This window comes from Erinaceus europaeus, chromosome 20 (genome assembly GCF_950295315.1).
Source record: "Erinaceus europaeus chromosome 20, mEriEur2.1, whole genome shotgun sequence".
Classification (NCBI taxonomy): domain Eukaryota; kingdom Metazoa; phylum Chordata; class Mammalia; order Eulipotyphla; family Erinaceidae; genus Erinaceus; species Erinaceus europaeus.
This window is the reverse complement of record NC_080181.1, coordinates 51,406,786-51,433,776: the sequence shown is the minus strand read 5'-3', so window position 1 is coordinate 51,433,776 and position 26,991 is coordinate 51,406,786. Positions and strand designations below refer to the sequence as shown.

Below are 26,991 nucleotides of genomic sequence, written 5' to 3'. Positions count from 1 at the left end.
GCGCCACCTCCCGGACCACTTGTATTCTATTCTTATCAAATTTTAAGTTAGATTTAATTTGGCTTACTAGATGAAAATAAATTGTCAGGTAAAAATAACAGCAGTGACAAAATTCTTGTGTATAACATTTATATGACATAAACTTTATTATTTCAAATGATTTGCTTGGTGACTTAGTATGTTCATAGTGTTGTGAGACCACTAACTAGTAAGTTTAAAAACACTTTTCACTACCACACAGAAAGTCCCCTAGCTATTAAGCAGCCTCTGTTCATTCTGCCTTCTTCCCAATTGCTAACAGCCAAAATCTGCATTCTTTCTCTGGGTTTACTTATTCTGGGTATTTATCTTATTGATTTACTTTTTAGTTGCCACCATTTATTTAATTTGTTTATTTTTTATTGCTGGGGCTCAATACCTGCACAACAAAATCACCCCTCTCGGTGGTCTGTTTTCTCCTTTTGTTAATAAAGAGAAATTGAGTGGAAAGGGGGAAATAGGGAGGGGAAGAGAGACACTAGCAGCACTGCTTCACCTGTGAAGCTTCCCCCCTGCAGGTAGGGACTAGGGGGCTTGAATCTGTGTCCTTGACCCTGGTGACTTGTGCACTGTACAGAGTGTGACGTCCACCTCCTGGCCCCTGTTTTCAATTTATTAATGAGAGAAAGATAACCAGAGCATCAACTCTGGCATATTTGATGTCTGAGATTAAACTAGTGGCCTCATACTCAACAGGTCAGATGTTCCACCTCTAGGGCTGCCAAATTGGGGACATTATTTATTCTTATTTTTGTTTTCTTTTAACCAGAACACTGCTTAGCTTTATCTTATAACAGTGCTCAGGATTGAACCTGGAATATCGGGGTCTCAGACTTGGAACTCTTTCTGCATAACTATTATCTTACTAGCCCAACACTTTTCGGCAGCAGCTCCACCTCAGATGGTGGCTCAGAAAGTCTTCATCGCTGTTTGGCTACTTTTTATTTAGCAAGTTCATGTGTTTGTTGTACAGACATCCACATCTGAGTGCAACCATCCAGTTAATAATTTTTCACCTAGTTTCTTACTTCACTGAGCACAATCATATCAATTTCCATTCATTTTGACCTGGAGGACACAGTATCATCTTTTTAAATTGCAAAGTAGTATTTCATTGAATGTATGTCTCACAACTTTATCCAGTCACCCACAGGTGGGCATTAGGTAGCTTACATTTCCTGGCTACTGGGGCCTTGAACCTGGGTCCTTGTGCATGGTAACATTACTGGGTGCACATGTAGTCTCTGGTCACGATATGTCTGGATTTGACTGTTTTTCCCATTGCCACCAGGGTGATTGCTTGGACTCTGTGCCTACACAATGAATCCACTGCTCTTTGGCAGCCCTTTTTCCTTCCCTTTTCTAATATATTTGGTAGGACAGAGAAATTGAGAGAGGATAGGGATATAGAGATAGAGAGAGAAAGACATTGCAGGCCTGCTTCACAGCATGTGAAGTGTCCCCCCTGCAGGTGGGGAGCAGGGACTCGAACTCTCCTCCTTGTGCATGGTAATGTGTGCGCTCAACTATGGGCACCACAGGCCTATTCCCCAATTTTTTTTTCACCTTGATACTTGAGCTTCTCTTTGATGACTCTAAACAGGACTTTTTTCCCCCTCTTAATCTGGCCTTTCTTGTTCTTGGCAGAGTAATTTTCCTGCAGGCTGTTCTAGACTACTTAGAATCAGAAGTTCCATGTCTTCTCATCTTAAAACCAACTCATTCACAATTAGTGGGTCAGCATTTTATTGAGGGGGATTAAAAGCAATGACTGTACAAGATAGGTAGGAAATGTTTCCATGTTCTTAAATCCAGTTGTATTAGTTATACTGACTTTTTCCCCTGGTCTTAGGTTCTGTTACTTAACATGATGTCACTGATTATATATACTGATCCTCTGAAATATTTCTTATTAAACTCACTGTCATTCTTTATTTGAACCTTGGATCTATCACCCATCAGTTCAGTGGCTCAGTTCTTCCTAGCCACTGACTTAATTCAGAGAGGTTCATGATAAAAGGAAACCACTTGACTAGGAGTTAGCAGCTGGCAAGCCTTTACGTCTCTCTGCTGTGCCATGGATGTGTGTATCTAGCCTATTTGTAATCTTCCTTTCTTTTTTAAAATTTTATTTATTTGAAAGAGAGAAATTGAGAGGGGAGAGGGTGATAGAGACAGAAAGACACCTGCAGCCCTGCTTCACCACTTGTGAAGCTTTCCCCCATAGGTGGGGACTAGGGGCTTGAACCTGGCTCCTTGTGCATTGTAATGTGAGCACGTAACCAGCTGCACCACCACCTGGCCCCTGTAATCTTACTTTCCATTTGACTGAAAGCCGTACTTAAATGATCATTTCATGTCATGAAAGTGTCACTTCTTGTGGTTTCTTAATTCTTAGGTTGACTAGTCAAAGTTTTTTTCCTCTTTTTTCCCCTTGGCCCTCTGGCATGGTCCTTCTTAGTGAGCAATTATTTGAAGCCATAGGTTCACTGTCCACTTTTGTATACATTTCTTTCTCTTTTTAAAATATTTATTTATTCCCTTTTGTTGCCCTTGTTTTTTTTTTTTTATTGTAGTTATTATTGTTGTTGTTGTTGTTGTTGGATAGGACAGAGAGAAATGGAGAGAGGAGAGAAGACAGAGAGGGGGAGAGAAAGATAGACACCTGCAGACCTGTTTCATCACCGGTGAAGTGACAACCCTGCAGGTGGGGAGCCGGGGGCTCGAACAGGGATCCTTAAGCCAGTCCTTTATGCTTTGCGCCACCTGCACTTAACCCGCTGCGCTACTGCCCAGCTCCCTGGATTACATTTCTAAGGTGCACAGGTTCTCTGATGTTTTTTTGTTTGTTTGTTTTGTTTTATCTCCCTGTAGAAAACTGTTAAAAGGCCAGCAAAATACATAGAGACATCTCTTTGGTAGCAATGTCATTAGTCTTAACATAGTTAATAAGTGGAAGATCGGTTTCCCATAAGCGTCAGCCTCTCTGGTTGAGACTCTGGCTACCTGTAGGTTGTGAACCAAAAAGTACCCCAACTGGGTGGCTTAGCACAACGGATTTTCATTCTTCCCCGGTTGTGGAGGCCGAAAATCTGAAATTGAGGCATCAGTAGGTTGACTTCTCATGATGGGCCTGAGGGTGAGCTCCCAGACCCTCTCCTGACTGTGGCTGCCAGCTACCCTGTGTTCTTGCCTGTGGCTGTGCTCTTCAGTGTCTGTTCCAATCTCCTCTCTGTGTCTCCGGTCTTTCTCTATCACTGGGCATAGCTCTCACCTCAGGATCCTAATTAATCACATCTGCAAAGACCCCGTTTGCAAGAAAATCACAGTCCAGGTTCTAGGTGGACATACAGTTTTCAGTTCACAATTGAACCCACTATCCACTCCATTCTTGGGCTTCTGTGGCTTTATTAACTCTGTGTTTCTGTATAATTTCAACAAGTGTGATTCTTCTCCTCAGAGGAGAAGGGATGCTACAGAAGATGAAATGAATTTTAGTTGGCCTTGTCCTTGAGAAATCCACATTTATTAAAAAAAATATTTATTCCCTTTTGTTGCCCTTGTTTTATTGTAGCTATTATTGGTGTCATTGTTGTTGGATAGGACAGAGAGAAATGGAGAGGGGAGGGGAGACAGAGAGAGGGAGAGAAAGACACCTGCAGACCTGCTTCACCGCCTGTGAAGCGACTCCCCCACAGGTGGGGAGCCGGGGCTCGAACCGGGATCCGTACGCTGGTCCTTGTGCTTTGTGCAATGTGCGCTTAACCCGCTGCGCTACCGCTGGACTCCCCTGAGAAACACACAGTTTATAAGAATGAGTTTGTTTTCTGGGGTGGGGGCTGGGGAATAATAGTGGAGTCAGCAAGTACAGCTGGGAGGATTTCTCAGAAGCCAGTTTATTCGACCAGTGGGCCAAATAAACTTGAGCATGTGGACAGAGGATATTACCTTTCAGCTCTGAAACCCAGCAACGGCATCTTCTGTGTTGATTTTTCTGTCTTCAGTCAAACCTCATTGTGAGAGACTGCCCCACATGAGAAAGAAAGCCCATGTAGGAAATGAAAAGCAGTTTTTTAAAGACTTAGAAGTCAGTGAATTTTCTTTTGCCTACAAACTGCGGGGAGCAGAGGGGAGAAGAATGTCAGTTCTTCTCTTCAGAATGTCATTACAGGTGTGTTCCCCAGCAACAAAAAGACTGAGGAGAAGGAGATTACTGTGTCTTTATAAGGTGTCAGCTTTTCCGGTTTAATGCCAGTGGAAGTGGAATGCAGCCATTTCTGAACTCTTTTTTGTTTTGCTTCAGACCGAGGAGACTGGCAGAGGGAAAGGAAGTTTAACTATGGTGGTGGCAACAGCAACCCCCCCTGGGCGAGCGACAGGCACCATCAGTATGAGCAGCACTGGTACAAGGACCACCATTATGGGGACCGGCGACACATGGACACCCACCGGTCGGGGAGCTACCGGCCCAACAACATGTCCCGGAAGAGACCCTACGACCCATACAGCAGTGACCGAGACCACCGGGGACACAGAGATTACTATGACAGGTGTGCATGTGGCACCAGGCGCCAACCTCTGTCTGAAGCTCCCATTGCATTTCCCCTGCATCTGGGTGTGGGGAGGAACCACCCTGCAGCGGCTCTCACTGTGCTTAGTGGCTAGTTGGGAGTTTCCTGGGGCAGAGGAAGAAGCAAGGCTGGAGACACAACTGAGCAGACAGAACAGAACGTGCACTCAGGAAGGGGGCTGCCCAGAATGTGATCAGGTTGCATAGTGGGAAGGGAGGGACTTGATGGCCAGGCCAGAGGTGTATTGTAGGAGGTATTTGGGCAGTGAACCAAGGGAATTCCTGGCCCATTTTTCTAACCAGAGAGAAAGCAAGACACCACAGCACTACTTTACCCCACCCATACTCCTCCATGTGCTCTCATGTGGTACCAGGACTCAAATTCAAGGCTCTGATGTCTGCTAAGATACTCTCTACTCATTAGCTTACGTGTCTGAATTTTATTCTCCGAGTTTTAAGGAGACACTTGAAGTTTCATCATTTCACTCATGCAGGGAAATTGAGGGTTTTTGTTTGTTTGTTTGTTTTTGTTTTGCATGCCACGGAGGATATCTGGAGAAGCAGCAGCCATAAAATACTATCCTGTATACTGAGATTTGTGCAGGTTCTCAGCCACAGGGGAGAGTCCTGCCAGAAGCCTATGGTTTAGGGATCAGAGCCTCTTGAAGTTATGCTACAACTATATTATATAATGAGGGATACAAAGCTTTGAATTGTGCCACTTAGCAAGTAATCGAAAGGCCATAGAAGCATTACCTATTTGTTCTTCCTAATGTCAGGGCTGGGCTGTATTTGAACCCCCTAGCAGCTCTGGTTCTTCCCTAGGTCTGACATACTTTGTTTAGACTGTAAGACCAGATGGCCCCTGGATGCATCAGCACAGCAGCTGAAGATGCCACCGCAGCCACGTCCTTAAGAAAGGCTCTGTGCTCTCCCCACCCTCCTGCGTTCTCTTACCAGCTTCACTGGACCTTGGCCCTGCACTCCTCTATATGAAACTGTATTTCCATTTGCTATCCCGTTTCTTCTGTATAAAGAACTCTTTCTTTCTTCCTTTATTTATTTTTTTTAATTTACCAACAGGATTATTGCTAGGGCCTTCCTGCTGGCATGACGAATCTACCACTTCTGGTGCTGGTCCTTTTTCTTTTTCCCCCCACTAATTTTTATGAGGACAGAGAGAAATTGAGGGAGACAGAGAGAAAGACCTGCAGACCTGCTTCACCACTCCTGAAGTGGCCCCTGCAGGTGGGGAGCAGGTCCTTGCACTTGTCAGTAGCGAGCACTTAACTGGATGCATCACCGCTCGGCCACCAGACTTTACTGGACTGTAGTTCTGTTGGTGAGCATTTTATTCAGCATTTGTAAGTCTAAGAAAACATTTTGCTTTCATTTATGAAAGATTTTTGCTAGATCTACATTGCTTGTATTTTAAAAATAGCCCCCTCTCCTCTGTCTGCTGGCCTTATTTTTGATGAAAAAATATCTGTTATCTTTATCAGTGTTATCTGTGGAGCTCAGTGCCTGCACAATAAATCCATTATTCCTGACTCCTGGAGGCTGATATTCTCTCTCTCTCTCTGTCTCTCTCTCTCTCTCTCTCTCTCTCTCTACCTCTATTTCTCTCTCTCTCTCCAGAAACTGAGACACATGCAGCACTGCTTCACTGCTAATGAACTCCCCTTCCATACCTACCCCCCACAGGCAGAGACCCCAGTTTAAGCCCTGGGTCTTTGTGCATGATAATACATGTCCTCTACAGAGTATGCCACCTCCTGGCCCTGGAAATGTCTTTCTTCACTGATACTTAGCAGCTTGATTGCCAGCCTTAATAAAAATTTCTTTGTGCTTGTGAATTGTTGAGACTCTTGGATCTTTGAGCTTATCATTTCTCTTGAATGATTTTTCTCTTGGAAATGATTTTGCTGTTATTTCTCCCGTTTTCTGGCTTCCTGCTCTCTACCTGTAGCCAGTAGCTTGAACTTTCCCTGTAGCTCTGCCTGTTTTTGAAAGTTGTTTTCTTGGGGGTTGGGCAGTAGCACAGCAGGTTAAGCACACATGGCGCAAAGCACAAGGACTGGCGTAAGGATCCTGGTTTCAGCTCCCAGCTCCCCACCTGTGTGTGTGGGGGGTCGCTTCATGTGAAGCAGGTCTGCAGGTGTCTATCTTTCTCTCCCCCTCTCTTGTCTTCCCCTCCTCTCTCCATTTCTCTCCATCCTATTCAACAACAGTGATAATAACAACAACAATAAACAGCAAGGGCAACAAAAGGGAAAAAATGGCCTCTAGGAGCAGTGGATTTGTAGTGCAGGCACCGAGTCCCAGCAATAACCCTGGAGGCAAAAAAGAAAAAGTTATTTTCTCTGTGGCATTTGCATAGTTGTTATTGTTGTGTCTTCAAAATCACTAATATTTTTCTCTTGTGTTTAACTTGCCTTGTTGCCCACCTAGTATGCTTTGGACTTCATACACTGTAGCTTTATTTCCAGAAGCTGCATTTGGTCTTGTTTGATAAATCATGTTCTTATATGATCTGAAATCAGGAATGTAGATTCAATGTCCTTGTCTGCCAGTGGTTTCATTTAGATCTGGGTCAGCTGATTAATTTGTCATCCTCATGATGGGTCTCGTTTTTCTAGTTCTTTCCATGCTTAGTAATTTTTGATTAGACACCTAGTTGAGTACTGGGGGGGGGGGGGGTTCTGTATTCCCATAAATATCCTGGATCTCTGGTAGGAGGCTCAGGCTACTTGGAAGCGGATACTTCTTCCAGGTCTCGCTGTGAACACGCACTTGATGAAGCAGCAGCACACAGGCAGGGGCAGCAGGCACGTCCTCGATGTGCGTGTCCCACCCAACCCACCCCCAGTGCCCCAGGTCTGGAGGTTCTCAGTGGTGAGGCCAAGTGCTGGCCTGAGTGGTGAGGTGGGCTCTGGCCCCCTGGCTCTCTTGGGGATGGGGGGCATCCTGCTTACTGGATACTCAGAACCCTCTGGGTGCTTGTGAACTTTCTTCTTGTCCCTTGTCCTACAAACTTCAACTGCCTTGTTCCTCTCCCTGCGCGCCCCCCCCCCCCCCCCCATGACTTTCATCTCTGAAGGTCTGTCTCGCCTGTGCCCTGTGCTGCGGATGAGCACCGTCTCCAGGCAGGGAGGGGCACGTTGCTCCCCTTCACAGGTCACGGTTCTTTGTTGCCTAAAAACCAGCATCCATACATTTTGGCCCCTTACGGTGGTTTCAGATGGGAGAGTACCTGCTTTCTATTACTCCGTCTGTGCACCCACTGGCTCTGCAGGCCCCCGGACACCTGTCACCCATGGGCAATAAGTCCTCCTCAGCTCCTGACAGCCTCCAGCCTGTATCCTGTCTGCGGCTTCCCTTTTCCTGGATATTCAACACACACTAAACCAGGCCATGTGGGGCCTTCTGTGGATGGCTTTTCTGAACACTTAGTCCCAATGCGCCTTGGGTACAGTCACGTTAGCACCTAGCCACGCTGCAGTCAGTGAGTGGCCACACAGCCCCTGGTGGGTCCAATAGGTACTACCAGACAGCTGGGGTGTGTGGAGCTCCGCTGTCACTCTGTGTGATCAGAACACGTCCCTGAGGCTAAGTGGTGCTTGACTGTGGTTCATGTCTTTTGATGGCTGGTTAATGTTCATTGTATGTCTGTGCTGCTGCATTCATCCACTGACAGGTGTTTGTACTGTTTCCACCTTTTGGCTGTTGTGAGTCTGTGCTATAAGCATGCGCATGGTATTCATTTGAATGCCACATTCCATTTTGAATATAATATTTGTTGTGGGATTGGTTATTATGGTGTTTCTAGGTTTTACTTTTTAGGAAACATCAACTGTTTTCCGCAGTGACCAAACCACCTTATGTTTTTGTCTAATGACTGAGAGTTGAAACGTCTCATATCTTCTGTGACATTTATCTTCTGCTTCTTTTTGAATGTAGTAATCCAACTGGGTATGAAATTATATTTCATTGTGGGGGGTTGGGTGGTAGCACAGCGGGTTAAGCGCATGTGGCACAAAGCGCAAGGACCAGCGTGGGGATCTCGATTCGAGCCCCTGGCTCCCCACCTGCAGGGGAGTCACTTCACAGGCGGTGAAGCAGGTCTGCAGGTGTCTGTCTTTCTCTCCCCCTCTGTCTTCCCCTCCTCTCTCCATTTCTCTCTTTTCTACCCAACAACAAATGGCATCAACAACAATAATAACCACAACAAGGCTACAACAACAAGGACAACAAAAGGGAAAAATGGCCTCCAAGAGCAGTGGATTTATGGTGCAGGCACTGAGCCCCAACAATAACCCTGGAAGGAAAAAAGAAAGAAATTACATCTCATTGTGGTTCTGATTAACATTTATTTATTAGAGGCAAGAAACTCTAGTGCATCATTCCAGCACATGTATTGCCTGGGGTTGAACTCAGGACCTTATTAAGCTTGAGAGTCTAATGATTTATCCACTGTGCCACTTTCCTGGCCACTCAACTAAAAATTTAATGTTCTGCACACTGAATCCTTTTAAAATTTAATTTGTCAGGAGTCAGGCCATAGCATAGCAGGTTAAGCGCATGTGGCGCAAAGCGCAAGGACCAGTGCAAGGATCTCAGTTCAAGCCCCCAGTTCCCCACCTGCAGGGGTGTCGCTTCACAAGTGGTGAAGCAGGTCTGCAGGTGTCTATCTTTCTCTCCCCCTCTGTCTTTGCCTCCTCTTTCCATTTCTTTCTGTCCTATCCAACAACAACGACATCAGTAATAACTACAACAATAAAACAACAAGGGCAACAAAAGGGAATAAATAAATAAATATTTAAAAAGTTTAATTTGTCACCTACTATTATGGCTTTTGCTGTTGTTAATAACTTAGAAAATAATGTGGCTCTTTTTCTCTTGGATGGGGTCACGGGGTGTGGAAATGTGCCACTCTCCCAGATTGGCTGAAGGGACTTTCACACAAGCAACTCAAGTATGCCCTTGTCTCACTGCAGACCTGATGAGGCTTATGTCATCTCATGGCTTCTGTCCTGCCAATAAAGATAAAGTAGGGGCCTGTGTTGTGGCTTTGGTTGCATGTTGTGACTCCCAGCGATGTGTGAGCATTTGCCCTTCTGTCCTTGAGGATCATCCTTGAACTGTGGATGGGTAAGAAGTTGGGGACCCAGCGAGAGGGGAGTCTGATCTGTGTCCTAAAGACACATCCTTATTGTCTGTTTCAGGCACCATCATGACTCCAAGCGGAGGAGATCCGACGAATTTAGGCCTCAGAACTACCACCAGCAGGACTTCCGCCGCATGTCTGATCACCGCCCCCCAATGGGCTATCACGGCCAGGGACCCTCAGACCACTACCGTTCCTTCCACACAGACAAACTGGGGGACTACAAGCAGCCCCTGCCCCCGCTGCACCCTGCTGTCTCCGATCCCCGCTCGCCCCCTTCTCAGAAGTCTCCTCATGACTCTAAGTCACCCCTGGATCATAGGTCTCCTTTGGAGAGATCTCTAGAACAGAAAAACAATCCAGATTATAACTGGAATGTGCGGAAGACATAAAGGACAGCTCGGGAGGAAGCGGCAAGTGAGTCCCTAAGCGCCTGGAGGTTTTGGTCTGACCCAGCAGCAGCCAGTCGGCTGGACCCATGTGGAGGCCTGGACACGCGGTGCTGCTCGCTGGCTGAGGGAGCACTTCAGGGAGTGGGGGCTCTGGACCAGCCCAGCTCTGGGGGGGCCACCACTCTGCACTCTGGCACCCCAACCCGCCCATCCTGGTCCCAGCCTCCCACCAACAAAAGAGTTGGCTTTTGTGTCCTGCCTTCGGGTTGCCCAGTGGAGAAGGTGGGACCTGCGCCTGGTCAGGGAAGGAGCATGAGCACCAAGGCTGTGGCATGTGGCCGGGGCATGGCCACCAGGCCAGATGCTGCTGACCAGGAGGGCACGGGTGGGCAGATGGGGTGAGTCATAGGACTTGCAGGGGAACAGGAACACCCCTCAAATACGTTCTTAAAAATTGCAGGTGGGTGGGGGACAGAAGGATGTGGCTCCCACAGCGGCCCCTGCCCACCAACACTAATCAGCCCTGCTGTCTGCACATTTCAGAGGCCTCGTCTCCCGAGTGGGCTTCCAGCCTCCTGGTCTAGGGAAAGCAGAGGTGGGGGCCAGCTTGGGCCCTTCGAGCTAGGTGGCACTCAAGCCGGTCTGGGTCTTGTTTGGGGGGGGGGTTAAGGGTGGACTTTGGGGAGGTGGAGGGATGGGTGGGGAAATGTAACCAGAGAACTGGAGTCCCTGGTGGATTTCAGATTCTTATAATGAGACATGAGACTATAGGATAGGACTGTGGGGGAAGGGAGGCAGGCACCCAGTGTGTGCAGGGCCAGGGTAGGGTGCCCCTAGTGCTGGGCCTGGTGGTTGATGGCTCTGCGGTCTGGCTGTCTTTGCAGGATCTGAAGCACTTGTCACAGGAAGCCCTGGCCAGACTGGTCAGGCAGAATGCTGTGCCTGTGTTGCACAGGCTCCCCCGTGTGGACAGCAGTGGAGTTGCACCCCATCTCCTTTAGAGTAAGGGAGTGAAGTATAAATATAAACCCCAGTTAGATTATCTCCAGGGTAGAAGGGGCCAGGCGGTGGTGCACCTGGTGAAGCACGCACATTACAGATGGTCTCCAAAGTAGGAGGTGCCTTGGGAGAGGAGTTGCCACACTGGAGCATTAGCCAGGCGGGGCTGGTGGCCCTGGGACCCTCTTTCACTCATTTTGAACACTGCGTGCTAGTATTGTTATCCTCTCTGAAGGCTATTTTAGAAGAAATCACCATCACTGGCTTGAACCCTCATGTGATGGGTCCTTCTGTGGGGACAGTCACAGAGCCAGCTCCCTGCAGGAACTGGGGGAGGGTGTCAAAGACTAATCCTCACTTCCCTGCTGGCGTCCTGGGCAGCACACTCATGCCAACCCGAGTGAAGCAGGCAGCCCTCCCTGCTGGCCATCCTGGCTCATGACCCAACCGGGGCTGCTGGGCTGAGTCAGGTGAGAGTCAGGGTCCCTGCGAGTTTGGGGGAGGGGGCGCCTCGGGCTGCTTGCCCTGAGCTTACACCTGACTGACCTGGAGCAAAGGGCCTTTGGGCCCTGCCACTGCTGTCCCACCCAGAAGGCACTACGGCGACTCTCAGACAAGGGAACAAAGAAGGGCTGGCAATTCTGCCTTGGCCGCCACTGGCTTAGCTTCTTGCTGACAGGACCACATGTAAGTCTGACCCAGATCAAAGAGGATGCTCCATCAGGCCCGGTGGGGGATCAGGGCATTTCCTTGGCTCCTGGCTCTCAGGCTTTTCTCTGATGCCATGGAGAGGTGCTCAGCGTTATTCCCAAATACATCTCACAGTGAGGAAGAGGGAGCTTGCTTTTGTTGACATTCAGGATTCACAGTGCCATATGATGTAGCAAGAGGCAATAGAAGCCAGAACAGTGTTAATTTATCACATGACAGTATCCCCCCAAAAGCATCTGCTTGAGGGTTTGAAAGATGTCTGGCTGTGGGCCAGGAGCAGGGAGGCTCCTTCTCACTGGTCAGAATGGAGCCTGTTGTCTCTCACTGAGGGAGAAGTTGATGGGGCCCAGGGAGCAAGGGCCACCCACAGACTTGTTTGGGGGGGCCCATGTTGTGAAGTAGCATCAGTTGGAAGAAGGGAGTTGCCATCACCCCCAACCCTGACCACAAACAAGGGTGAAAACAGTATATACCACACCCCAGAAAAAGGCACGTGAAACCCAGGCTCCTCATTGCCAGACAAACAGCCCCAGGGCCCTTGCTCCTTGTGACTTATTCCATAAGCCCTTCCTGGGGAGACAAGCACCCCAACCCACAGCTGATAGCAAAGGCAGTTCAGCCAGGAGTTGACCCAACAGGGAGATCCTACAGACCAAAATCCACTGTCGGCAGGGGCAGAGGCATGTGGGGCCAAGGGAGGAAGGCCAGGCTGCTCTAGCCCGTCCATACCCCAGTCTTTGAGGAGTGGGGCGGACGGGTTTCTTTCTTGTAAATTGTGGACTTTTAAAACCTATTGACTAAACAGTAATTAATTTATATTTGTGAAAATGCCACTGTCCTAGTGATTTCTGATGTAAATAATGTTTATATAGTATGTATTAAATTTTCCTACATTGTCAAAAGCCTGTACTCGGGATTCTTGTGCACTAGAGGACATCACTAAGGGTTCTTAGAATTGGCAACAGGTGAACTCCGAGCCTTGGTGGCTGGGTCATTGGGACCCGCCCCACAGCTGCTGTGTGTTTCCCCGTCTACCCAGCACCAGCTGTGCTCTGGGCCTGCACGTGACCCATGTGTTCGGATGGTTTCTCTGATCAACCTCTGCTGGGCTCTGGATGTGTGAGAGCAGGGTCCTGGGTGGTGTGTGAAGACCCTGCCCATCCCTACACAGCCCCGCTCCCTCCCCGGCCCCCATAAAAGCACTGAATCTGGAGCAGGAAGTGGCTTGCTCACAGTGACCCAGGTTCAAGCCCCTGGTTGCTGCACGAGGGAGGCTACGTGGGTGGGGGCAGAGCTGCAGTGTCTCTCACCTTCAGCCTTCATCTCTTCCTCTAAAAAGGAAAGTGGGACTGGGCAGTGGCACAGTTGATTGAGTGCACACATTATGTGCAATGGCTCGGGGTTCAAGCCTTGCTCCCCACCTGTGGGAGCCACTTCACAAGCAGTGAAGCAGGTGTCTCTATCTCCCACTCCCCTTTCAATTTCTCTCTGTCCTATCAAATAAAAAAAAAAAGATTGCCAGGGCTTGTGGATTCCTAGTGTCCGCATTGAGTCCCAGCGATAATCCTGGTGGCAATAAAAAAAAAAGGCAAAGTTTGTTGGGATTGGTGGGTGGGATGCAGAGCAGGGAATGAAGGTGGGTTGGGTGGGGGTGTCATGCAGGTGTGATAAACCCTGGTGGCAAAAAAAAAAAGTGTACTGAGTGCCAGCCTGCAGCAGCTTGGAGGATAACTTAACAGTTGGGTTATATAGTGAAGGAGGGAAAGCGTTTTATAATGGAAATAGTGACACGAGCGATTTGGCAGCGGGTGGAGCCGTCTGCTGAGAGCTGGGGTGGGGGGGGAGGGTTCCCTACCCATCAGGGTTTTGCTGAAACTCATACTCCGGGGACTCCAGCACCTGCAATTCTCCTTGCTCTGACAGCAGGATGCAGCTGGGGCTGTGGGGAAGACTCCGAGAACTGCCAAGGGGCCCCAGCTCGCAGGCCTATGTCTGTTTTCTTTGAGTCAAAGGCTAAAACCGAGGCTTCTTCATGTTTTGGACTCAGCCCTCACTCAGGGTGCATGTCATCCCAAGCTGGAGCACCTTTGGAAACTAAGAACAAATGCTGTAATTGTCCCATTATGATTTATAACAGGCTTTGAAACAAGCTGGGCCAAAACCGCCACCTTTTACTGGAAGCTGCAGGCCCCTCCCGCTCCTTGGCACTGAGGCAAGGCCCCACTAAGCGCCAGCAGAAAGGTCACCCCTGGAAACCCAGGCCTGCCTCTGCCAGGCCACAGCCCCTGCCCAGCCTCGAGGAACCTCCATTCTCCTATACCATCCACCAGCCTCCCTGGCTGGGCAGGGTCCCTCTGCCTAGCTCTCTCCCTGTGTCTCCAGCTTGGATCTGGGGGCGACAAGGCCAGGACTGTTGTGGCCTGCTTTTCCGGGCATTGCCTGGTCACTGCTGGGCTGAGTGGAGGCTCTGTGTGGGGACAAGTCTCAGAAAACCCTGGGACTTGTCACCTGTGGGGAGGGGGGAGAATAACCAACCAGGATTTGTGGGGAGGCAGGAGGGGGCTTGTACCCACCATCCTGTCTTCATAATCCCTTTCGTGACTTACGAGGATCTTGTTAGAACTTTTAGGGATGCTCACTCACCCTGCCTCTAGCCAGGTGGTGACCCCAGGGGCCCAGCCCAGCAGCAAAGGCAGAGTCCCGTCCCCATTTGGTTGGTACCTGGGTACACTGGTCTCTTCCTTTGTGTATGTGTTGGGGGAGGTGGGCAGTGGTGTAAGCAGGCTCCCTGGAAGGAGATTGCCCAGGAAGGAATGTGGCAGAGTAGGGGGCCCTTGGGGAACAGTGAAGACAGCCTGGCACTGCCCCAGCACCCTAGAGCCAGCCCTAGGGAGTAACATTGGAGACACCCCCCCCACCCCCCCCACCCCCCCCCCCACCCCCGCCTGGGACCAGGAAGCAGCTTCTGCTGAGTTTCAGCTTGTTGGGGGTGGGGAATGAGAGCACAAGGAGAGACTGAAACAGACAGAAAGACAGACTGCTTCCCTTTCTGATGGTGGAGATGGAGATGGGGCTAGGCAATTGTGAGGAGGCAGGAGGAGGAGGGAGTTCTTCCCTAGATCTAGATCTTGAATCCTGCGGGGGTGGGGGGGTGGGGGGGTGGCTGGAGTGCATTCTAGAAGCTGGGGGTGGAGGTGGGCTAAAGGGGGCAAGGCAGGATGCCAGTAGCTGGGTCCTGGGGAGGGACTGGGAGGAGCGGGGCCAAGGGAGGGTACCGTCAGGGTGAGCAGTCCTGAGTTAGAACCTTCCGGCACATTCCTGAGCCTCAGAGCTGTGTCAGGGTTCGTGGGTTACTGGGATGACACATGATGGACCTGGCATCTCAGAGAGCGATGCTGGGACAGCCCAGGCCTTGGAGTCTCTCTGGGAGGCCTCTCTAGAGAGCACCTCACTTGGGGCCTGAGTTTGGGTCTCAGCTCTCCTCCCACTGAGGCTTCCACTTGGGTGCAGTTCCAAGATTGCCCTGCAGGGGGCAGGGGATCCCCACAGATAGCAGATACCTGGGGCTCCTTGGAGGGCACTTTGTAACAATTTAGCTTGGTTTCTTCTGCTCCGACTGGCTGACCCCACCCCTGCCTGCCCTGTGCCCTCCCCAGCCTCCATTACCCTGGTCCTCACTGTGCCACCCCCACACCAGATCCAGACTCCCTCTCCAGCTTAGTGTCCTTGAGGGGCAGCTGCTGGGCTGCAAGCTCATGCCCCCCATCCCGTGAGGCATCCAGAAAGGGACTCAGGGAGTAGGGAGGGGTGCTCCCCATCCCAAGGCTGAGTAGGCTGGGGATGGTCAGCCCTGAGGCAGTTTGCAGCCAGTTCTGGGCAGTGGGACAGCTTCCTAAAGCCCCACCTCAATCTCCGACCCAGAAGGACACCAGTCTGTCTGGGTTATGGGAAGGTCAGGGGCTTACAGGAAGAGGAAGAGAGAGGAGCTTGGGTCCCCCTGGTGACATTAGTTCAGATTCCAAGCATTGGAGTCTGGGGCGTGGCAGCTGCGGACCCTCCAATACAAGACACAATAGTTAGCAGCTTACACAAGAGGGATCCCTGTTGAGAGAGGAGGCCCAGGACCTTCCTGGCAGTGCGGAGAACCTGGGCCTGAGACGCTGTCCATCTTGGGGTCAGGCCCCTCCCAGTGTGTGGTGGGGCAGTGCCACCCCTGGGTCAGCTAGGCCTGGCACCCGTGAAGCACCGTGCAGGGTGAACCCCATTATGTTGCCGACCCTTCTGAAGCTAAGTCCACACCTCACCCCTCTCCACTCTTCAAATCCTGGACAGGCTGCAGATGGGGAGGCGGGGAGCAGCCATGAGGGAGAACCTCCTCCCACCAGTGCTCAGGGCCCTTGCTGCCACCCCACTCTCGGCAAATAGTAACAAACACGGGAGGATACAGACCTATGGTTGTCTGAGAGTTCTTTCTTAAAATAGTTTTTATTGTTGGATAAAAACAGAAATTGAGGAGCTCCAGTGGTGCAATCGGTTAGCACGCGGTACTTATACAGAAACAGAAATTGAGAAAAGAGGGGGAGATGGAGGGAGAGAGACACCTGTAGCCCTGCTTCTCCACTCGTGAAGCTTTCTCCCTGCTGGTGGGGACCAGGGGTTTGAACCTGGGTCCTTGTGCACTGTACTGTGTGCGCTTAACCAGGTGCACCACTGCCTGACCCATTTTCCCCCCCTCTTTTGTTGCCCTTGTTGTTTAACATTGTTGTGGTTATTGATGTCGTTGTTGTTGGATAGGACAGAGAGAGATGGAGAGAGGAGGGGAAGTCAGAGAGGGGGAAAGATAGACACCTGCAGATCTGCTTCGCGACTCCCCTGCTGGTGGGGAGCCGGGGCTCAAACCGGGATCCTTGCACTTTGTGCCATGTGCGCTTAACCTGCTGCGCCGCTGCCCGACTCCCTGCCTGGCCCTTTTAAAAATTATTATTGTTGTTTTATTTTTTGCTTCCAGGTTTATCACTGGAGCATGGTGCCTGCACTACAAATCCACTGCTCTTAAAAGCCATTTTTCATTTTTATTGGATAGGACAGAGATAAATTGAGAGGGAAAGGGAGAGAGAGGGAGGGAGAGAGAGAGAGACAGAGAGACACCTGCAGACCTGCTTCATTGCTTGTGAAGTGTTCCTGTGCAGGGTGGGGTGGAGGAGCTGGAGGCTCCATCCAGGATCCTTGCACTGGCCCTTACACTTCACAACATGTGTACTTAACCCATTGTGCTACCGCCCATTCACCTCTGAGCGTTCTTTGAACTCTCTGGAAGACTTAACATTTTTTGGTTTGCATTTGGGCCAAAATCTTTCTTTTTTCTGCCTCCATGGTGATTGTTGGGGCTCAGTGCCAGCACTACGAATCCACTGCTCTCAGCAGCCATTCCCCCTCCTTTCTTTTCCTTTCTATTTTATTTGAGAACTTGAGAAGAGAGACACCTGCAGGTCTGCTACACCACTTGTGAAGCATCCCCCCCTACACACACATACACACGCAGGTGGCTCAAACTCCCAGGTCTTTGTACATGATATTATGTATGTTTAATTGGGTGTGCCACTGCCCAGCCCCTTACTTGGGCCAAAATCTTTATGAATGAACTTAGCAGTGGCGTCAAAGATCGTTCTGTGGTAGAGAGTAGGACTGGCAAGTTGAGGTCCTGAGTTTGATCCTTGAGGCCCAGGGATGAGAAGCGAGGGCCCACATGTGTTTGTTGGCAGTAGGGTCACAAGACCAGGGGAGGAGGGGCACCTTCTGATCCACAGGCTGTGGGGGCATCGCCCCAAGGCCATGTAGGGTGGGAGTGTTTGATGCCCCTCAAGCTTCCCTGCTCACTCCAGACAGAGCTTTCTCTTTGCTGGAAAGACCCCATCATAGTGGAATCAGCAGTCTCTCCAAGCATCTGGCCCAGGGCCCAGGATCTCTGACCTCCTGCCATTGTAAGCGCCCCTGGTGACATCCAGGGACTCTGGCTCTTGCCAGCCATGGCTTTGCCATGGGCTCCATCTACTAAAAATAACACCTTTCCCTTTACTTTGGCAGTTGACTCTCTGAGCACTGTGCTCTGTGAAGTTGGCTCCCTGCTCATTGAAACGCAGAAATGAAAGCATCTGGGGAGGTGGTGCCTCCGGAGAGAGCTGCAGGAGGGCTTGGCTTTTATCTCTGGTGCTGTGGATGCCGTGCTCTGGCTCTCCCTTGCTTACTAGTTCAAAATTCAATAAACCCAGGAGTTTTCTCCAGAGCAATATTAAGTGCTAACTTTTAAGTGTTGATTTTATACAACCCTCAGATGATGTTAGAAGTATCCCTGACAGAAAGAAAAAAAAAAAACTTCCCCACCATAACTTATCTAATATCAAATATCAACCAGAGCTGAGCTCTACCACATGGTGGTGTTGGGGATTGAACCTGGGACCCTGAGACTCAGGCAAGTCTGACGCACAATTGCTGAACTATCTCCCTGGCCCTCTTCTTGCTTCTGATATCCTCATTCTCCATCACTTCCCTCCTCTGTTCTTCTCCACATGACAGCTATAGCCCTTCAAATCCAGGATGAAAGTCTGCTGTTGGCTTTCTGTGGTGCCCAGAACACTTTACCTCAAACCCTTCTTCACTGCCTGGTCCATTCCAGCTGCTGGGCACTATTCTCCCAGCATTAAACTTTTGTTAGGGTCATCCATGCAGAAATGAAAGCTCTTTCCTGCCTCCCGCAACCCAGGACACCTCTCTCTCTGGATGTCCCACCTGCTCCCCCTTCCTTTACTGGCACTGCCAGATACTGGCACCTTCCATGATGAGATGCGTGTACAGTGCAGCCTCCCCAGCAAGAATGCAAGACTGGGCCACATCCTTGGAGACACAGATGCCCGCAGAGGTGACTGTGTGAACACACACCATTGCCAAGGACAGGGGAAGGGCTTCTGGAGCCCACTTGGGTGGCGGGAGCTGCTCACCCGGGTTTCTATCTTGCCCTTGGGAGGCGAGTGCTCCAAGTACCATCTCACAAACAGGGAATCTAAGGTTCACAGAACCCCAGGGAGACCACACAGAGAGCAGCAGGCACGCAGCAGGGCCAGCTTGTATGCCAAGCCCTCCCCTCACTGACGTGAGTATGCTCCCCACAGCTGCCTGCTCCCGTGGTCTCTGCCCAGGGACCCTGGAAACTATAGTCACCCAGAGCTGGCCCCATCTCACCCCCCTCTCCTCTCCTTAATTCCAGGTTGCCAAAAGCTCCAAGCATTCTGGCCACCCCCACAACCCCCAAAGACTCTGGCTACTCGCCTGGGGCGGAGGAGGTGTGTCTACACCCAATGCTACTGTGTCCTCACCGCCATACTGACCAAACCCCTAAACTGGCAGTGAGGTATGTCAGCCCCAAATGCAGCCCACACTGCTAGATGAAGTTGCTTCTTTTTTTTTTTTTTTATATATATATATATTTTTAAATATTTTATTTTATTTATTTATTCCCTTTTGTTGCCCTTGTTGTTTTATTGTTGTAGTTATTATTGTTGTTGTCGTCATTGTTGGATAGGACAGAGAGAAATGGAGAGAGGAGGGGAAGACAGAGAGGAGGAGAGAAAGATAGACACCTGCAGACCTGCTTCACCGCCTGTGAAGTGACCCCCTGCAGGTGGGGAGCCGGGTTCGAACCAGGATCCTTATGCCAGTCCTTGTGCTTAGCGCCACCTGCGCTTAACCCACTGCGCTACAGCCCGACTCCCGAAGTTGCTTCTTTTTTTAAAAAAAAATACTTTATTTCCCCTTTCGTTGCCCTTGTTATTTTTTCTTTGTTGTTGTAGTTATTATTGTTGTTATTGATGTCGTCGTTGTTAGATAGGACAGAGAGAAATGGAGAGAGGAGGGGAAGACAGGGGGAGAGAAAGACAGACACCTGCAGACCTGCTTCACCACCTGTGAAGCAACCCCCCCTGCAGGTAGGGAGCCGGGGGCACAAACTAGGATTCTTATGCTGGTCCTTGCGCTTTCCGCCACGTGAACTTAAGCCTCTGTACCACCCAACTCCCAAAGCTGCTGCTTAGAAATCTTAGAGCGGAACTAGTACGCCCTTGTGCAAACAATCACCAATCACAGCTGGTTAGAAAAAGCCCTATTTGGGGGGCCAGGCCAGAGCACAACTAGTCAAGCACACATAGTACTAAGTGCAAGGATACCCAGGTTCAAGCCCCCACTTCCCACCATGTAGTGTGGACACTTCACAAGCAATGTGTTTCTCCCTCTAAAGAAAGCCTTATTTCTATTTTGTGGGAGTGAGCATGGCGGCTCCAGGGCTGCTGGTGGGGAGGCCATGTGCGGTCACTCTAGGCCTCAGGCCCATCCACCCAGCCCCATTTTGAGGGAAAAGCCAGTTTAGAAGCAGGAGCTTTGGGTACCACACACACATACACACACGGCCCCCCAAGTACACCTGAGGGGACACCCTGAAGTTATCCCACGCCCCCCCTCCCTGGCAGGCCTGTTCAGAAAGCAAACGCCAACATGGAGTCTGAAAGAAAAGAACAAGACGGGAAAAACAAACAAACAAACAAAAAAAACCAAACTTTACTTGCGTTGAGCAGTTAATAAATAATTTACAGTATGTACAGGGGTGACCCACCACACCACACAGGCCGCAGCAAGGGGCCCCCACTTCCAAGCAGAACACGAGCCAACACAACCAAAATAAAGTGCTTCACTTTTTACTTCCAACATGGGGACCTTCTTAAAAAAAAAAAAAAGGAGGTGAGTGGGGGAGGCGTAGGGCTGCTGTGCTCCTCCCATTGCCTGCCTGTCAGGGAATCGGGGTTTGGCAGAAGAGGGGGGACCTCGTGGAGGGGGAGGCGGGATGCAACCACAGCCTCCTGGGCCAGTGTATGTGAGGTCCTTGGGGGGCAGTGGAGGGGCCACATAGGCCCAAGGTGGGAAGAGGGGACAGTGCAGGCTGCCCCAGGAGGGCCAAGGGGACCCCTGCCCCAGTTCCTGGGGGTCTCAGGCCCCTAGGGCAGGCAGCCAGACTGCCAGGAGGCAGGGTCTCATCTCTGTGGCTAGTCTCTCCTAGCTGTGTGGTCTTAGGATGCAAGGGGTGGCCCTGCTGCCCTTCCCAGGACACAGAGGTGAGCGGACAGGCCGGGGAGGGGGCCCTGGGGAGGCGAGTGAGGAGTGGATCAGGGCAGGCCAGCTGGCCCCATCCACAAGCTCTTCACCCTCCACCCCCACCCCCACCCAGGACTCCAGCCCCCAGTGGGAAAGGAAGGAACTGGAATCCCAAGGTCACGCGCAGTGGGGACATTCAGATTCAGGGACTGCTCTTAAGCACCTGGGGGTGCAGGGGGTCCACCCACCTAGGCTGGCTTCCAGGATGTCCCCCACTGTCCCCAGCTGTGAGGCTCTCCAACTCCCAACCTCTGCCTGCAGCAGCTGGAGGACTGTGGAGAGGGGTGACACCAGGAGAGCGGCCCCTTTAGGACAAAACGGCCAGAGGCCCAGCCTGGAGGATACCCAGCCCCTGCCCGGGTCCTGGCTCTGGGGGTCACGTGTGCGAGTGTGCGAGTGTGTGTGCGTGCGGCAGTCAGTGGGCAGTTCAGTGCATCTGGGGACCCCGGGGGGGGCCAAACGGGGGTGGGGAGGTGGAGGAGACCCATCCCCGTGTCTCTGGCCGGGCGTGGGCTCTGGTTTTGCACATTCACACTGGGGGGGGGGACGTCCACCGTCACAAACATCACAGCGCCTGTCAGCACAGCCTGTCAACGGCCCCCAGAGCCCCCCACTCTGAGGTAGCCAGTCCACAGCCTGGCGGCCAGTGGCCACTTCTGTCCTGGGGACCTGGGGCCACCGGAAAGCCACCCACCTGTGGAGGGGCGCCAGGCCTGGCTCCCCCATCTACGCAGCCACGGCCTCCAGGAGGGTGGGGAGCAGCCGCAGGAGCAGGAGGCCCCCTAGGAGGGACCAGGGGGCAGGGGGTGCCCCAGAGGCAGAGGCCCGGCCCGGCGGCTCCCGAGTCCTCTCGTACAGGTGCAGCTTGTCCTTGTTGGAGTGGAGTGACCTCACGTCCTCCAGTGCGTAATAGGCGGCCAGCGTGAAGTTCACGTCCCCCGTGGTGAGCAGGTCGAACACGCAGGCCTGGTAGTATAGGTCCTCCACCGGCAACTTCTCCTTGCACTTGGCAACGGCCGTCTCGTAGGGGAAGGTGTCCCCGGGGGCAGCGGGTGGGGGGCTGGCCCCGTGGGGACCTCGAGTGCCCTGGGCAGCAGCAGCGTGCACGGCCTGGAAGTCGATCTGCTGGCTGAGGGGGCAGCCCCGCAGGCAGAGGTAGAGGCCCTGGCTGTCACCGTCCTCCACGGCGTGCACCACCTCCTCAGGCATGCGCACCGCGAAGGTCAGGTAGCGGCCCACCTGGCGCACCACGATGGTGGTGCCTATATACTTGGCCTGGATCTCCACGTGCTGGCCTGACACCTTCTCCGTGATCTTCAGGCTGTTGGCTCCGTGCTTGTCACCGCCATTCTTGGAGCCGTCGGCGAAGGCGGCCGGCAGCTCGTCCATCTCGGCCTGGTACACCTTCTGCTCCACGCACTCCTGGAAGTTCTTGAAGATGATGGTGAGCTGTGGGGAGAGAAGACGGATGTTAAGAGGGGTCCTGGACAGAGAGGAAGGGCTGGAGGGGCCCTGAGCCCCCCAGACTCATCTGGGGCACAGCTCTCGCTCTCTCTCGCACTCTGTCTTTGTGTTTATTTTATTCATTTACTTTTTTTAAAAAAATATTTATTTTTCCCTTTCGTTGCCCTTGTAGTTAGTATTGTTGTTGATGATGATGTCATCATTGTTGGACAGGACAGAGAGAAATGGGAGAGAGGAGGGGAAGACAGAGGGGGAGAGAAAGACAGACACCTGCAGACCTGCTTCACCGCTTGTGACGTGTCCCCCCTACAGGTGGGGAGCCGGGGGTTTGAACCAGGATCCTTAAGCCGATCCTTGCACTTTGCGCCACGTGCACTTAACCCTCTTAGCTACCATCCGACTCCCTTTCTTTCTTTTCCTTGTCTAGGGTTATTGCTTGAGCTTGGTGTCAGCACTTTGTCTACCCCTCCTGGTGGCTATTTCCTTAAAAAAAAAATTTTTTTTTAATCAAGAGAAAGGGAAATTAAGAGAGGAGGGAGAGATAGACAGACAGACACCTACAGACCTGCCTGCTTCACCATTCATGAAGTGTCCCTACTGCAGGTAGAGAGCGGGAGCTTGAACCCAGGTCCTTGATGGACTCTTGTGCATAGTACTATGTGCACTTAACCAAGTGGACCACCACATGCCTTCTGCTCTTCTTTTCCTTAAATTCATGGGGGGGGGGGTGGTAGCGCACTGGGTTAAGTGCACATTTAGCGTGATGCTATAGGACTAGTGCAAGGATCCTGGTTCGAGCCCCTGGCTCCCCACCTGCAGGGAGGTCGCTTCACAGGCGGTGAAGTAGGTCTGCAGTTGTCTGTCTTTCTCTCCCCCTCTCTGTCTTCCCCTCCCCTCTAAATTTCTCTCTGTCCTATCCAGCAGCAGCAACAACATCAATGGGGGAAAAAAGATGGCCACCAGGAGCAGTGTATTTGTAGTGCAGGCACTGAGCCCCAGCGATAACTCTGGAGGCAAAACACACACACACACACACACACACACACCCCAAAACAAAACAAAGCAACTCATTGATTACTGGATGATTTCCCTCACATGTGGAATCTAGAGAACGGATATACACGAACTTGCAAACAAATAGAAACTAGCAAGCTGTTTCAAAGACTTGTGAGAACTTCAGTGCTATCTCTGGGAGGTGAGAAGGTGGGGATATAGAAATCTGGTGGTGGGGTGGTGTGGAACTCTACACTGTCACCGTACAATATTATAACCCACTATTAATGACATGTGAAAATGGAGAAATAAAAACTCTAGTTGGGGCAGGGGGTGCTGAGTGATGACACACCAGGTAGAGCACACACATTGTTAGGTGTGCCGACTGGGGTTCTAGACCCATCCCCACCTGCAGGAGGGAAGTTTCATGAGCAGTGGAGCAGAACTGTGTCTTTCTTTCTCCCCCTTCCCTATTTCCATTTCAATCAAATGAAAAAGAAAAAAAAAAACAAGACCATCAGGACTGGTGGATTTGATGGGCAAGCACTGACTGAGCCCTAACTGAACCCTGGTGGCCAAAAAAAAAGGAAACAGAAAAAAAGGTCTTAGTTGGCTATTAAGAGCTCACCTGGGAGGGTGCCTGCCACCTGCATCCCAAAGGAGAGGCAGCTCTGACAGGATGCAGGTGGGGGAGCAGAGCTAGAAGGAGGGCAGGGACAGCAGTCTAGTCAGCCTGTGGGTGGGGCCTGGGGAGTGTCTTGCGTCAGTTCTGGGGTGTTGGAGGGCACAGATGGGGTTCTGGGAGAAGCAGACAGGGGGCAGCCTGTCTGCAGAGTAGCACCAGCCCCTCCTGTCTCCTCTGTACTGCTGGGCCCGCCCATCAACCACCCCACCATGCTGTCACTTGGACAGGGGACTTAGTTTCCCCACTGCCCCCTGGTCTGTTGCACACCCTCACCCAGCATGTAGCCAATACTACACCATCCCTCAACCTGGGAAAGTGACCATTTCGTGAGCCTTGGCTGCCTGGATATGGGGGTCCGCCAGGGTGGTCTGGGCAGTGGGTGGTCCTGGCCTGGGGGGGGGTGCAGGCTGAAGAGCTGGGGTGTCCTGCCCGGAGTACAGGGCCACACAGACACTGGGGGCGGAGGGGGGATGGTGCCACCGCCCCCTGGAACAGGAAGGGCTGGTTTGGCACTCACCTCCTGTCTGGGAAGCCCGTCTCCTGGAGGGCTGACGGCGCTCACTCTGCCTGGCACCCGTGCCAGGCCCTCAGCCACAAGTAACAGCATGAAGGGGGCCCGTCGAAAGCCAGGCGGCTTGCTGCCAAGCAGGGCTGCTGCTGTCTACACTGCCCCCTCCCCGGGGACCTCCACCCTGCTGGGAGGGTTGCTGCACGCACGAATAGGAGAGAGTAACAGCTCAGGATGGTGCTCTCCCAGGCAGCACGTTCCCCAGGGGCCCCAGGTTAAGCGCGTGAATTCTGCAGTGTTAAGTACATAAGGAATCCTTCCCTCCCCTCTCTACCTCGGGCCTCAGTGTTCTCCCCTGAACAATGGGGTGCTACTAGCTCAGCCAGAAGCAGAAGGAGGTGACAAACTGGTTCCCCTGGCTGGGAATAGGACATCTTGCTTCCATGGAGGCTGCCATCACTGCACCCCTGCTCTTCTCTCCTGGTTTTAGGGAGGGGAGCACAGACCACAACTGTGCCACACTAGGCTTCTAGGCTGGGTACCGAGAGTCTGGGGGAGGGGGCATCCTCCAAGCTGAAACTGCTGTTGTTTTTTTTTTAAATTGAGTAATTTAAAAAAAAATTTTTTTATATTTATTTTATTTATTCCCTTTTGTTGCCCTTGTTGTTTTATTGTTGTTATTATTGTTGTTGTCATTGTTGAATAGGACAGAGAGAAATGGAGAGAGGGAGGGGAAGACAGAGAGGAGGAGAGAAAGATAGACACCTGCAGACCTGCTTCACCGCCTGTGAAGCGACTCCCCTGCAGGTGGGGAGCCGGGGTTCGAACCGGGATCCTTATGCCGGTCCTTGTGCTTTGCGCCACCTATGCTTAGCCCGCTGCACTACAGCCCGACTCCAGAAACTGCTGTTTTTACCTAGTAGTTGGGTCCAGAAAGAGACCCCCCACACACACACACACACAGAGGGAGGGGGCATTCAAAAGGCACCAGAGCAGAAGGGAGGGTCTGGAATATTCCTGGTCATCTGGGCCAGGTGTAGAGGGGGAGGAGGGGCAGAAATGGCCTTGTGGACCACCTTGGTGAAGCCACATACCTTGGAAAACAAACCCACTACCAACTAGAAAGTGCTAGGGGTTTGAGCCCCTGGCCACCACATGGGAGCCCTGTGCAAAGGGGAAGTTTTCATGATCACTGAAACAACGCCAGGGTGCCTGTCCTTCAGTCTAACGCTCTCCCAACTGAGCTATTTCGGCAGTGCTTGGGGTGTCTGTCCTATTCTCTATCAGGAAAAAAAAATTGTCTTCCGGGAGCAGTGGACTCTGCAGGCTTGAAGCCTCAGGAAAATCCTGGCAGCAAAAATAAACCAACCGTCCTGTCAAGATAGTTCACCTGGAGGAAGCACCTCCTACATGCAGCCCAGGCTTGAGCCCAGCCCCCACCACACTGGGGGAAACTCTGGTCTTTGACCTCTCTCCCTCTGCCTTTTCTGTATGACTAAAGGCAGCGTGCAGCGGGGCAGCTCCAAAGATGACAAAATAAATAAACTTAAAGAGAAATCACATTAAAAGTCATCACATGGGGTGCCGGGTGATGGTGCATCTAGCTGAATGAACACATTTTCATGTGCAAGGACCTAGATTCAAGCCTCCAGTCCACACATACATGGAGGAAGCTTCAGAAGCTGTGAAGCGGTGCTGCTGCAGCTGTCTCTCTCCCTCTCCCTCTCTAGCTCCTCCTCTCTGAGAGAAATTGGAAGAGGAGGGAGAAAAAATATATAGAGAGAGAGACTCCTGCAGACCTGCTTCACTGCTCATTAAACTTCCTACTGCAGGTGGACATCCAGGGCGCAAACCTGGGTCCTTGTGCGTGATAACATGTGCCCTTAACCAGGTACACCACCCCACCCCTTTCTTCCCTCTCAATTTCTCTGTCCTAACAAAACAGTTTGTTTATATCTTCAGGGTTATCACTGGGGCTCAGTGCCTACACTACAAATCCAATGCTCCTGGAGGCCATTTTTCCCATTTTGTTGGATAGGATAGAGAGAAATGGAGAGAGGAGAGGAAGACAGAGAGGGGACAGAAAGGTAGACACCTACAGACCTGCTCCACCGCCTGTGAATCGAACCGCACCCCCCCCCCCGTAGGCGGGGAGCCGGGGGCTCCAACCGGGATCCTTATGCCGGTCCTTGAGCTTTGCGCCATGTGCACTTAACCCGCTTCGCTGCCGCCCAGCCACCCCCCCCCCAAAAAAATATATATATATTA

General features: G+C 51.5%; 2 protein-coding genes across 4 annotated transcripts in view; one reads left to right on the top strand and one right to left on the bottom strand.

The window, feature by feature from the left end:
* CHD2 (chromodomain helicase DNA binding protein 2) overlaps positions 1–12,783 on the top strand; it is a 102,212-nt gene extending 89,429 nt beyond the window's left edge. For all 3 annotated transcript variants that reach the window (XM_007517932.3, XM_060179349.1, XM_060179348.1), the window contains 2 exons: positions 4,343–4,589; positions 9,835–12,783. In XM_007517932.3, the coding sequence (XP_007517994.1) occupies positions 4,343–4,589; positions 9,835–10,168 (581 nt within the window). In that variant the 3' untranslated portion in view covers positions 10,169–12,783. The remainder of the gene's footprint in view (positions 1–4,342; positions 4,590–9,834) is intronic.
* Positions 12,784–20,464: 7,681 nt separating this feature from the next.
* Positions 20,465–26,991, bottom strand: part of RGMA (repulsive guidance molecule BMP co-receptor a) — a 33,802-nt gene continuing 27,275 nt past the window's right edge. Inside the window, exon 4 of the mRNA XM_060179347.1 lies at positions 20,465–22,522. Coding sequence (XP_060035330.1) covers positions 21,800–22,522 — 723 coding nt within the window. The 3' untranslated portion in view covers positions 20,465–21,799. The remainder of the gene's footprint in view (positions 22,523–26,991) is intronic.